The sequence below is a fragment of the Pseudoliparis swirei genome, chromosome 19 (assembly GCF_029220125.1).
Source record: "Pseudoliparis swirei isolate HS2019 ecotype Mariana Trench chromosome 19, NWPU_hadal_v1, whole genome shotgun sequence".
NCBI lineage: Eukaryota > Metazoa > Chordata > Actinopteri > Perciformes > Liparidae > Pseudoliparis > Pseudoliparis swirei.
The window spans coordinates 28,077,523-28,091,230 of record NC_079406.1 but is presented as its reverse complement, the minus strand read 5'-3'; the positions used below and the strand labels follow the sequence as shown (position 1 = coordinate 28,091,230).

The 13,708-nt window shown below is 37.9% G+C and overlaps 1 protein-coding gene across 1 annotated transcript; it reads right to left on the bottom strand.

Annotated features, from left to right (window-relative positions):
* Positions 1-713: 713 nt before the first annotated feature.
* Positions 714-12,955, bottom strand: emx3 (empty spiracles homeobox 3). The gene is made up of 3 exons (XM_056439852.1): positions 12,148-12,955; positions 2,884-3,068; positions 714-890 (listed from the first exon to the last, which is right to left on the bottom strand). Exons 1-3 carry the CDS (start codon positions 12,542-12,544, stop codon positions 714-716), a joined length of 759 nt encoding a protein of 252 aa, XP_056295827.1. The 5' UTR covers positions 12,545-12,955.
* Between the last annotated feature and the right edge of the window lie 753 nt (positions 12,956-13,708).

Genomic DNA, 13,708 nt, shown 5'->3' with positions numbered 1-13,708 from the left:
CGGTCACATGACCACGTGACAAAAAAAACACCTCAAGACATTTCTTTCTCCGTAAAAACTAAACTGATGTTTCTAAAAGAGCCTGAATGCATCTTTTTATGAACTGTGAGGGAAATGAAAGTCAGAACGCTCGTGAAGAACATCTCAAGATGTTCCTGTGTTTAAAGGTGGATTCTTCTTCTTCTTCTTCTTCTTCTTCTCCTTGTAGCACTGACAGAAACTCTTCTTCTCTTGTTGCAGACGCTCAGGAACCAGCTGCTCCTCCCTTTGATGTCCTCTCTTCATGTTTCCATGTCCAGAACGTTTTTTGGCACCACAGATCCGTCCAGAGTGTCCAGCAGCTGCCGCCGCCGCCGCGTTCAGGCTCCTGTTGGGTTTTCATTTAATTATGTTTGCCTCTTGGAATAGAAAAAGAAGGTAGAGTTTGTGATGTGAAGCTATTCTTTCGTGGCTGATCAGAGTTTTTATGTTTTTTTATTTTTGTAATCCTCGTCGTCTTCAACGGGACGGATTCCACCTGCATCGCGATGCCTTCAGGGACATCCACCGGTCCTCGGAAACGTGAGCCGTGTGTGTGTCAGTGCGCAAAGGCCTCACTGAGCACGTGCACGTCCACGTCCTCACCCCCCCGCCCCCCCCCTCCAGGCAGGTGCTTGTGTGTGCATGTATGTGTGTGCATGTATGTGTGTGCATGTATGTGTGTGTGTGTGTGTCTAGTCCTCACTGAGCACGTCCACCTCCTCCCCCCCTCCCCCTCCCGGCTGGTGCGTGGCTGCTCTCCAGCGGTTGATGTGCTGACTTCCTTTCCTCTTCATCTGAGCTTCAGGAGACTCTTCCTCCAGCTTCTGGCGCTTGTGCTTCGTCCGGCGGTTCTGGAACCAGACCTTCACCTGGAGAGAGAGAGTGTCTTAATACAGGTAACTTTATATATTATATATTTCTTTTTTTTAATATTTAAATATATATATGTATATATTTATATAGACGTATATATATGTATTTACATATATTTATATATGTATATAATTATATATAAATATGTTATATAAATGTGTATAAATATTAATATTAATAAAGATAAATATATATGAATGTATATTTATATATATTTATATATTCACATGTATGTTTATTATGAATATTAATACAGGTAAATGTATATATATATATATATTTATATATATAATATAAATATTAATATAGGTAAATATCTATATAAACTAGATAATAGTATAATTGCATCACTAAAAACTGGTATTAGTATTCTACAGTTGAAGTGTACTATTTAACTTTTTATTTATGAGAGAAAATTATTAAAAACTTACAGACGAGTGAGAAGATTTATAAACATAAAGACAGTCGTACTAAACGTGATTTAATGCTCTGACAGGTTGCGCAACACGAGCCGTGAGCTAGTGTGCGTGTGCGTGTGCGTGTGTGTGTGTGTGTGTGTGTGTGTGTGTGTGTGTGTGTGTGTGTGTGTGTGTGTGTGTGTGTGTGTGTGTTGGAGCCTCAGGTATTCATTGATGAGTAATTATGTTAGTTCCTCAGTTATTTAGTTATTTAGTGATGTAGTGATGTAGTGATTTATTGATTTAGTGATTTAGTGATTTATTTATTCAGTGATTTGGTGATGTAGTGATGTAGTGATTTATTGATTTAGTGATTTAGTTATTCAGTGATTTATTGATTCAGTGATTTAGTGATGTAGTGATTTAGTGATTTAGTTATTCAGTGATTTATTGATTTAGTTATTCAGTGATTTAGTAATTTAGTGATGTAGTGATTTATTGATTTAGTGATTTACTTATTCAGTGATTTAGTGATTTAGTTATTCAGTGATTTAGTGATGTAGTGATGTAGTGATTTATTGATTTAGTTATTTAGTGATTCAGTGATTTAGTGATTTAGCGATTTATTTATTGAGTGATTTAGTGATTTAGCGATTTAGTGATTTATTTATTGAGTGATTTAGTGATTCAGTGATTTAGTGATTTAGCGATTTAGTGATTTATTTATTGAGTGATTTAGTGATTCAGTGATTCAGTGATTTATGGCTCTGTGTCTCCTCCTCAATGAAGTCGTCCTCTGTGTGGCTGACTCAGGGCTCTGCGGTCGCCGTGGTGACACATACTGTCAATCACCGGGAGGAGGAGGAGGGGGGGCCTCGAGGCAGACTCACCGTGACTCACTTCCTGTTGCGTCACACCTCAAAACACCAGCTGACTTCAAATACTTTACTATGATTTTACTTATGATATATTATTCTATGAATATATATATGCATATTATATATAGTATGTACATACTATATATATACTATAACCTTTTTTAAACATATTTATCGGCTAAAACAAATGACTTTTTATTACTTTTCTCGAAATAATATTATATTATATTCCTCATAAAATGTCTCCTATTGTCTTCATCATGCCCCCCCTCCTGCTCCTCCTCCTCCTCGTCCTCCTGTTCCTCCTGTTCCTCCTTTTCCTCCTCTTCCCACCCATCCTCCTCTTTCTCTTCTTCCTCCTCTTCCTCCTCTTCCTCTTCCTCCTCTCCTCCTTCTCCTCCTCCTCTTCCTCCTCCTCCTCCTGTTCCTCCTATTCCTCCTCTCCCCCCCTCCTCTTCTTCCTCTCCTCCTCCTCCTCCTCCTCTCCTCCTCCTCCTCTCCCCCTCCTCCTCCTTCTGCTCCTGCTCCTGCTCCTGCTCCTCCTCACCTGTGTCTCCGTGAGGCACAGCCCACTGGCCAGCTGCTTCCGCTCCGCCCCCACCACGTAGTGGTTCTTGTCGAAGGCCCTCTCCTCCTCCTCTTCCTCCTCCTCTCCTCCTCCCCCCCCCCCTCCTCCTCCTCCTCCTTCTGCTCCTGCTCCTGCTCCTCCTCACCTGTGTCTCCGTGAGGCACAGCCCACTGGCCAGCTGCTTCCGCTCCGCCCCCACCACGTAGTGGTTCTTGTCGAAGGCCCTCTCCAGGCGCAGCAGCTGAGACGGGGAGAAGGCGGTCCGGATCCGTTTGGGCTTCCTGGAGAACGGGCCGTGCAGGAGGAGGTTCTCCGGGCCGCCGTCGTCTCCTGGGACAGAGAAGGAGTTAGTTACATTAGTTCATTAGTTACATTAGTTCATTAGTTACATTAGTTCATTAGTTACATTAGTTACTAGTTCATTAGCTCATTAGTTACTAGTTCACTCGTTAATTAGTTCACTTGTATAAGTTATTACTAGTTAGTTCATTCGTTTATAAATTCCTAAGTTGATAAGTTAATTAGTTCACTAGTTTATTAGTTATTTAACTCACAAGTTTATTGGTATATAAGTTAAAAAGTTCATAAGTTCATGAGTTCCTAATGTCATAATTTCATAAGTTCATAATGTCATAATTTCATAATTCCATTAGTTCATTAGTTCCCTTTCACCCTATTTATTTGTATATTCATAATTAATAAGCTTGGAGGAGCTTCAGCCCAGAAGGGAATCGAACCCGCGACCCTCCGCTGTGGGCTGACGGCCCATCAAGACTTCATTATGACTCAAATGTTTTTAAACGTCTTTGTTGCTCTTTTAATTTCATTTGTTCGGTTTATTAATCGACCCTGAGAGAAGAAACGTCGCCGACCGGCAGAAAGAGAAGAGTTGTTTACGCTTGTTTACGTTTGTTTTACGCTTGTTTACATTTTTTACGGTTGTTTACTTTTGTTTACGTTTGTTTACATTTGTTTACGCTTTTTTACTTTTGTTTACGCTTGTAAACTTCAGGGTTCTGGGTTGCTCCACTACGCGATGATGTCATCACCAGGAATGTCAAACATCTGCTTCTCAACTCTTTTTAGTTCCATGACACTTATTACAAAGGGTTATATATATATATATATATATATATATATATATATATATATATATATATATTAGTAAATAAATATTTAAATAAATAACCATCATGACAAATGAAGCTAAATTACATTGTTTACCTGCATCAACAGAAAGTATTGTAAATAAAAATGATTGTATATAAAAAATGTTTTAAATAAAAAGTATTGTAAATAAAAAGTGTTTTAAATTTTGTAAAAATTAAATAGAAAGTATTGTAAATAAAAAGTGTTGTAAATAAAAAGTATTGTAAATAAAAAGTGTTTTAAATAAAAGGTATTGTAAATAAAAAGTGTTATAAATAAAAAGTATTGTAAATAAAAAGTGTTTTAAATAAAAAGTATTGTAAATAAAAAGTGTTGTAAATAAAAAGTATTGTAAATAAAAAGTGTTTTAAATAAAAACTATTGTCAATAAAAACTATTGTAAATAAAGTTTGCCTTCAAAAGGAAATACTGACAGCTGAATTCACTTGAAAGAAATACAAATAAAAACTGAACCGAAGACAGAAAAATACTCTTAAGTGAATGAAAACTTTCGTGTACGCAGTAAAATATTGTTATTATTTTTCCACGGGACACTCAGAAGTCAAAAGAACTCATTTGTTTATGAGGTGCGTTCAGGTGCCGTTCGGTTAAATCCGATCCGAGAAAAACAATGTCGGTGAAGAAACCAGAAACTGACGTGTCTCTTTGTGCGTCGCGTTCGCTACGAACCCACAAATCCACCGCTTATTGAAATCTCACAATATCATTTTACATAAAAACAAATCCGCGCTCGACTTCTTCGCGTTCGTGCGAAAGAACAAAAAAAGGTCGGTTTGCTCGGCGGTTTTCGAGCGAGGAAACAATGTTGACGTTCGGGAAAGCCGACACGCGCTCACGCCTTTTAGCCGCCGCTAGCGCCGAGCCGACGCATTCATATGCAAAGAGCCCGGCGGCGGCGGCGGCCGGAGGTCAACGGTCGCCTGGCAGGAGCCGAGCCGGCAGACACGACAGTTGACTTCTGTTGGACGGGAAAGAGGCCGAGGCGCCGCCGCGAGGCAACGATGACGTCATCGAGGTCGGAGGTCACGGACGGGTTTGGGCTTTTATTATTCAGGCGCTCGACGTCGGTCAATTAACCCGAAGGGAAACACGAGAACTCGTCTTCTGTCGAGGTTTGGCGCTAACGTCTGGTTTCAGTAACATGCAGCTACATGCAGCCTCACGACAACAACAACAACAACGTCTGTCCTTCCATTCTCCAAACAGCTTAACCTACTCAGGGTTGGAGCTCGAGGTCAATGTCCCATGCTAACCTCTACACCACCATGCTAACACCACCATGCTAACACTACCATGCTAACACCACCATGCTAACACCATCATGCTAACACCACCATGCTAACACCATCATGCTAACACTACCATGCTAACACCACCATGCTAACACCACCATGCTAACACTACCATGCTAACACCACCATGCTAACACCAACATACTAACACCACCATGCTAACACTACCATGGTAACACCACCATGCTAACACCATCATGCTAACACCACCATGCTAACACCATCATGCTAACACCACCATGCTAACACCATCATGCTAACACTACCATGCTAACACCACCATGCTAACACCACCATGCTAACACTACCATGCTAACACCACCATGCTAACACCACCATGCTAACACCAACATACTAACACCACCATGCTAACACTACCATGGTAACACCACCATGCTAACACCATCATGCTAACACCACCATGCTAACACCATCATGCTAACACCCCCATGCTAACACCACCATGCTAACACCAACATGCTAACACCAACATGCTAACACCACCATGCTAACCAATTGTGCAGTTGTTTTTCATACTTGCACATGTAAACAAGAGTTTAAATTAATGGATAAAGAAAGATCTGATAATTAATGAGGTAAATTATGAAGAATGTATTGAGGAAACAGGAGAAAGTGTCACCACTATATGATGATGTGACTGTATACTGTGGATTGTCAGATGCATTGTGGGTATTATAACCATCGGTGAGGCTATTGGTTCCGAGGCGTTTTCCTCAGGGATCGTAAAAACAGCTGTTTACAGGCGGGATGAGCTTTTATTTTGAAGCCATCTTATTTTGAAGGAAACCGGAAGTGAGAAACAGCTGTGAGCTCCTGGAGAAGCCCCGCCTCTCTTTAGCGGGTAGTGGCGTGCTGTGTCATTAAAGGTGTCTCATGTGACCTCCAGTAGCCAATGGGAGCCTCCCGCTCGGCGACTGAGGTCGGGAAGTCTCACAGGGTCAGACAGGAAGTGCTGCTGCTCTCAGCCAATGGGCTGTGGCCGTGTATGTGCTGATGATTCTTGTTTGTTATATTAAATACGTTTTATTATACATCTCGGTACTGAGAAGAAGAAGAAGAAGAAGAAGAAGAAGAAGAAGAAGAAGAAGAAGAAGAAGAAGAAGAGAAAAGAAGAGGATTTGTTTTTTGAGAAAGACGAGGAGAACGATACAGAAGAAGAAGGAAGTGAGGAAGAGGAGGAGAGGCCAAAAGATGATGATGATGATGGAGGAGATGATGATGATGGAGGAGGAGGAGGAGGAGGAGGGGTTGTTGGGGCAGATGGCACATCAGACTCCCCTGGCACTGACAAGTCCAGACCTGTTAGAGAGAGTGTGTGTGTGTGTGTGTGTGTGTGTGTGTGTGTGTGTGTGTGTGTGTGTGTGTGTGTGTGTGTGTGTGTGTGTGTGTGTGTGTGTGTGTGTGTGTGTGTGTGTGTGTGTGTGTGTGTGTGTGTGTGTGTGTAGGTGTGTGTGTATAGGTGTGTGTGTGTGTGTGTGTGTGTGTGTGTGTGTGTTAGTACTTTAACTGTCTCCTTGTTGTTTACTCTGATTAGCGGACGAGCTAACGAAGCTAACGAAGAGGAGCCTCCAGTGAGTACACAACAGTGTGTGTTAAGACCTGTTATAACAGTGTGTGTGTTAAGACCTGTTATAACAGTGTGTGTGTTAAGACCTGTTATAACAGTGTGTGTGTTAAGACCTGTTATAACAGTGTGTGTTAAGACCTGTTATAACAGTGTGTGTGTTAAGACCTGTTATAACAGTGTGTATTAAGACCTGTTATAACAGTGTGTGTGTTAAGACCTGTTATAACAGTGTGTGTTTTAAGACCTGTTATAACAGTGTGTGTGTTAAGACCTGTTATAACAGTGTGTGTGTTAAGACCTGTTATAACAGTGTGTGTGTTAAGACATGTTAGAACAGTGTGTGTTAAGACCTGTTATAACAGTGTGTGTGTTAAGACCTGTTATAACAGTGTGTATTAAGACCTGTTATAACAGTGTGTATTAAGACATGTTATAACAGTGTGTGTTAAGACCTGTTATAACAGTGTGTGTGTTAAGACCTGTTATAACAGTGTGTATTAAGACCTGTTATAACAGTGTGTGTTAAGACCTGTTATAACAGTATGTGTTAAGACCTGTTATAACAGTGTGTGTGTTAAGACCTGTTATAACAGTGTGTGTGTTAAGACCTGTTATAACAGTGTGTGTGTTAAGACCTGTTATAACAGTGTGTGTTAAGACCTGTTATAACAGTGTGTGTTAAGACCTGTTATAACAGTGTGTGTGTTAAGACCTGTTATAACAGTGTGTGTTAAGACCTGTTATAACAGTGTGTGTGTTAAGACCTGTTATAACAGTGTGTGTGTTAAGACCTGTTATAACAGTGTGTGTTAAGACCTGTTATAACAGTGTGTGTGTTAAGACCTGTTATAACAGTGTGTATTAAGACCTGTTATAACAGTGTGTGTTAAGACCTGTTATAACAGTGTGTGTTAAGACCTGTTATAACAGTGTGTGTTAAGACCTGTTATAACAGTGTGTATTAAGACCTGTTATAACAGTGTGTGTTAAGACCTGTTATAACAGTGTGTGTGTTAAGACCTGTTATAACAGTGTGTTAAGACCTGTTATAACAGTGTGTATTAAGACCTGTTATAACAGTGTGTGTTAAGACCTGTTATAACAGTGTGTATTAAGACCTGTTATAACAGTGTGTGTGTTAAGACCTGTTATAACAGTGTGTGTTAAGACCTGTTATAACAGTGTGTGTTAAGACCTGTTATAACAGTATGTGTTAAGACCTGTTATAACAGTGTGTGTTAAGACCTGTTATAACAGTGTGTGTGTTAAGACCTGTTATAACAGTGTGTGTTAAGACCTGTTATAACAGTGTGTGTGTTAAGACCTGTTATAACAGTGTGTGTGTTAAGACCTGTTATAACAGTGTGTGTTAAGACCTGTTATAACAGTGTGTGTTAAGACCTGTTATAACAGTGTGTGTGTTAAGACCTGTTATAACAGTGTGTATTAAGACCTGTTATAACAGTGTGTATTAAGACATGTTATAACAGTGTGTGTTAAGACCTGTTATAACAGTGTGTGTGTTAAGACCTGTTATAACAGTGTGTATTAAGACCTGTTATAACAGTGTGTGTTAAGACCTGTTATAACAGTATGTGTTAAGACCTGTTATAACAGTGTGTGTTAAGACCTGTTATAACAGTGTGTATTAATACCTGTTATAACAGTGTGTATTAAGACCTGTTATAACAGTGTGTGTTAAGACCTGTTATAACAGTGTGTATTAAGACCTGTTATAACAGTGTGTGTGTTAAGACCTGTTATAACAGTGTGTGTTAAGACCTGTTATAACAGTGTGTGTTAAGACCTGTTATAACAGTGTGTGTATTAAGACCTGTTATAACAGTGTGTGTTAAGACCTGTTATAACAGTGTGTGTTAAGACCTGTTATAACAGTGTGTGTTAAGACCTGTTATAACAGTGTGTATTAAGACCTGTTATAACAGTGTGTGTTAAGACCTGTTATAACAGTGTGTATTAAGACCTGTTATAACAGTGTGTGTTAAGACCTGTTACAACAGTGTGTATTAAGACCTGTTAGAACAGTGTGTGTTAAGACCTGTTATAACAGTGTGTGTGTTAAGACCTGTTATAACAGTGTGTGTTAAGATGAGGTAATAACACTGTAATAACACTGTTATTAAAGCTCTTGGTTCTCACAGTATTCAATATTTCTCAAACATAAAACATCAAAGTTGAAGACGTTAAGTTAAAGTTCCTCGTTTGGAAGATTTTTGATGACATTTAAAAGTAAAATATTAAAAGATCTGTTAAAAGGTTTGAACTTTGTATTAATTATAGAGCTTTAAGATATTTGTTGGAATACTATAAAAACAGAAATAAGCATTTTTCACTTTTTTCCAAAAAATGTTAAACTAAAAGATGAATCGATATTTGAGAAAGCAATCTGTGAATTATTAAATAATGATAATAATAACAACTTTTATTGTGTTCATAGGACCGAGAGAAATATTGATGTTAATGTGACTTCAGGCTGTTTAAGGTTTGAACTGATTTAAACTCATGAAGATTTATTATTTTATTTTTTTCTTAATTTAATAGGAATGTTCAGTCTGTTGGTTTTACAAAGAAATCTAAATATTTAAATCTCAAGAAAGAGATAAAAGTCCTATAAAAATAAAAATCATTCAATTCAAAAAAATTCAACAAATTAAAAAATAAATTATATATATATATATATTTTAGGGGCCGTGCTTTTGATTTGTCTTAAAACATGTTTTAGATTCATCACGCTGCATTATTATAATTATAAATATAATGAATAATATATTTCCCTGCTGCACATGTCATAAAATAAGAGCGTGCATTTGGCAAAATAAGGGAGGTCAGTATGAACCTGTGCAGAGGTCAAAGGTCACAAACAGATTTCACCTCTTTCGTGGTAAACTGTAGCTGAACTTTAAACTTTATTTAGATCATAAAGTTTAGAGGTTCTGGAACGTGTCGAGTGAATTTTGGGGGAAAAAAAGACTTTAAAACATTTGTGACATGAAACGTTGAAATAACAAAATAATAAATGACACAAAGAGAATAAACAACATTATTTATCAAAGTTACGGGTTTAAATAAAGTTATATTTGAGACTTTCTTCCGTTTCCTACATTAATGTCTTTAAACTACGTCCAGCTGCTTTTAATAAAGCCTCATATTTAAATGAGGTTTGGTTTGAGGATTTGAATGTGAGATTTTCTTTTACGATTCTTTTTCAAAGAGCGGCGAATTATTTCCATCATGTTTTCTTTTCTCTAATCAACCTCCAATAATTGTTTATTTTGTATTTGAATACACTTTGTGTAATTCTTTGGCATTTAAACATCTAAATAAATGAATTTTAAATGTAAAGAATGTATTTATAGGTCCATTCTTTAATTTATAATCAATGTAAATGAATCATAACCAACTGTATTTATATATTCAATTTTCTTTTGTCATTTTTTTGTACATTTTATCACTCATATAGCATTTTAAATAATTCCCCCTGACCGCCACATGTTGGTAAACTCTGGATAGAATGTTTAGGATTTATTTCTTATTATTTGTCTTTTTTTTCCAAAGCATAAATAAAGATTTTCTCCGAATTATTTTTTTCTTCTTCTACGTTTTAGGAACGTGAAAACTCTGCTGCTTCATTTTCACATGTTTCACATGTTTAGTTTTTACATATTTCATTTTCACATGTTTCACTTTTACATGTTTCACATGTTCAGTCTTTACATGTTTCACTTTCACATGTTTCATTTTTACAGGTTTAATTTTTGTATTTTTAAATGTTTAATTTGTACATGTTTTATTGTCACATGTTTCCTGATGTGATAGTAAACATGTGTTATTAGATTATAAATGTACAGTTGATATTATTATTATTATTATTATTATTATTATGATTCATCGGAGGAGAAAAAACACGCGAGAAGAAAAGCTCTTAATAAATATGAATATCAACTCTTTTTCCCGCGAGATCGTCAGCTGGACTTTAATTGATTGATATCGATTATTCTTCATGAGTTTTCTGTGAGAAGCAGATTTTATTCACAATCATCAAAAACGGGTTTAAAGTGTTTTAGAAGAAAAACACAAATGTCGCAGATTTACTTTTTTTTCTGCAATTTAATAAAAAGGCCGTAAAGTTAAAATCTCTATGATCAACTCTGTTGTTAGTTATTATATAATAATCAATAAAGTCTGCGGGTAAAACATCGATGAACTTAAAGATAATTCACATTTATGTTTAATGTTCATTTAAATAAATAAACAAAAACTCTTTAAAACCCTCAGAAGAAAAAACTCACAAACTTTGATCCAAACGTCGATTTTTAAAGTTGTTTCACTTTAATTTAATAATGTTTAATGACTGATTGTTAAATGTAAAATATTTAAGTCAATAAAAAGATAAAAGATTAATACAAATTACAAATTAATAACGAAATAATAAAGAAACTGTAATTTTGAGACTTAAATATGTTCACAACTGAGTACTACATTATTATTATAAAAGTATTATTATTGTAAGTAAGGGATATTATCATTATTATTATATTTATTATATTTGAGGTTAGAGGTCGCTCGTGCATTTTGCATAAATATGTGTTTAAAACAGGATTAAAAACAATAGAAATATAAATCCTAATTATATAAGACACGAGGTGATTTATTGTTTAAAATGACTCAGGGGGGGCAGGGGGGGGGGTCCTCAGTGAGTCATCGGGGTGGAAGAAATCATGTTTTAATATTAATATAGATTGTTAAAGGTTTAACAGCTGGTAACACATACAAATATTTCATGTTAAAAACCCACTATACGGGTTTTTGTTAGAAATAATACCATCAATATATATATATATATATATATATATATATATCTGCCACTTAAATACTACAAATACTCTTATTGATTATCCCACTAATATTATCATAATGATCACTATTATATTTTAAGAGGACTGTGATAGTTTAATATTTAACTTATTTAGTTAAATTAAATAGGAAAATTAACACTGAATACAAATAATAATAATAATAATAATAATAATAATACAGTTATTATTATAGCAGAAGAAGGAAAATAAAATTAAACATGAGTGATAAAAGAATAAAAGGCAAAATAAACGTGAAATGGACCAAATTAATCTGTCTGATGATATTATTGCGACTGATTCAATAAATATATCGATTAAGAACAATAATATTAATATTTTACACACACACTATACACAAAGTGATTTGAATTAAAGTTGCTTTAAATTAACCCCAAACCAACCAGAATAGAGCGGTAGATGATGTATAAATCTATAAATCCCTATAAACACCGCCCCCCCCCCGCCCCCCCCCCCCCGCTCACCTTGGAAGCGGTGGCCCAGGTACCGGCTCCGCAGCACCCAGGGGTAGAAGCTCAGCGCCTCCCGGTGCTGCGGGCTGAAGAAGCTCTGCGGCGGGGGGATCTGCAGCGGGTGCAGCGGCAGCGCGCCGCCGGGGCTGTGCGCGTGCGTCCCGGGCTCCTGGAGCAACATGTCCGGCCCGGCCGAGTATAAAGTCCTCCCGCCGCTGCCCTGGAAGCACGAGCCGAAGACCCCCGCGGCGGCGGCGGCCGCGGCGGCGGCGGCGGCGGGGTGCAGGGACTCCGGGAACCGGAGCGCGGTGGGCCGGATGAGCTCGTCCCCCGCGGGGTGGCCGCTCGGCTCCTTCCCGACCAGCGACTCGATGGTGAAGCACTTCTTGCCGCTGCTGTGGTGGAACATCGTACCTGCGCGGCGCGGAGCGGCAGCGGGAGGAGGAAGAGGATGAAGATAAGGACAAATCGGCGGCGTCCGGTTCGTCCCGGTCCTCGGACTCGGGCTCAGACTCCCCGGTTCCCCCAGAGAGCCATAACTCCCCCGAGAGTCCCGCGTGCGTAAAACGGAAAAAGAAGTCCGGGCTCGGAGGCAGTCGGTGAGCCGCGGACGCCCCGCGCTCACCTGCGTGTCCGGGGCGGTGTCTCTGCACGGGCCGCGCGGTGCTGTGGTGCAGGTGATCGCAAACAAGCAAACAACAACAACAACAACAACAAACTCCTCTCAAAGTCTCCCGGTGCGGGTCCTCGGGTCGGTGCGCGCAGCCGCTCTGGTCGCTCCGTGAGTCCTGCGCGCGCTGGAGTCCGGAGCCGAGAGTGTCTGTCAGTCAACCGGGAGGGAGGAGATACCTGCCCTGCCCTCCCGGGCGGAGGTGCGCTGAGCATGCGCAGAAGCCACGTTTCAAACAGCCATTTTGTTGATGGAGTGGATGACGCGGAGGGAGGAGACGATGATTGACAGTGATGAAGATGATGATGAGGTCATGACAAAGAGGATGTCACTGAGGAGGGTTGACGGCTGCCTCATGAAATCAAACGTGATTAATCACCGGAAGTTCAACTTATAGACGATTTCTGTTCTCAAATATCATTAAACTTTACACTGTTAAAAATACTAATTCAGAAATGATGGATTTATTCTTTAATTATTATATTTATTAATTGGTTTCTATCTTCATATTTTCTTTTTAATACGTATATACATATATATATATATATATATATTTAATTTATGTAATGTATTTATTATATTATATAAATAAGTTTGTTTCCATTTTTTCCATTTTTGTTATTTTAAAATAATTAATATTGGTGAGAGAAAAATGTAAAAAGTGAAGTAAAAGTAATTATGACATAATAATTTTCATAAAACTATGATTTATCTATCTTATTGTTTTATTCTATTTTATTTAAAAGATTTAAACATTTGATTTCATATTTTCTGTTTGTGTGTTTAGCGTCGTTCAGTATTTAATTGTCCAATCCTGTTTTACAATAATTGTTGTTGATTAAACTCTTAATGTGTTATATTTAATATTTTAATGCATAATACATTCATATTAATCACAAAGAA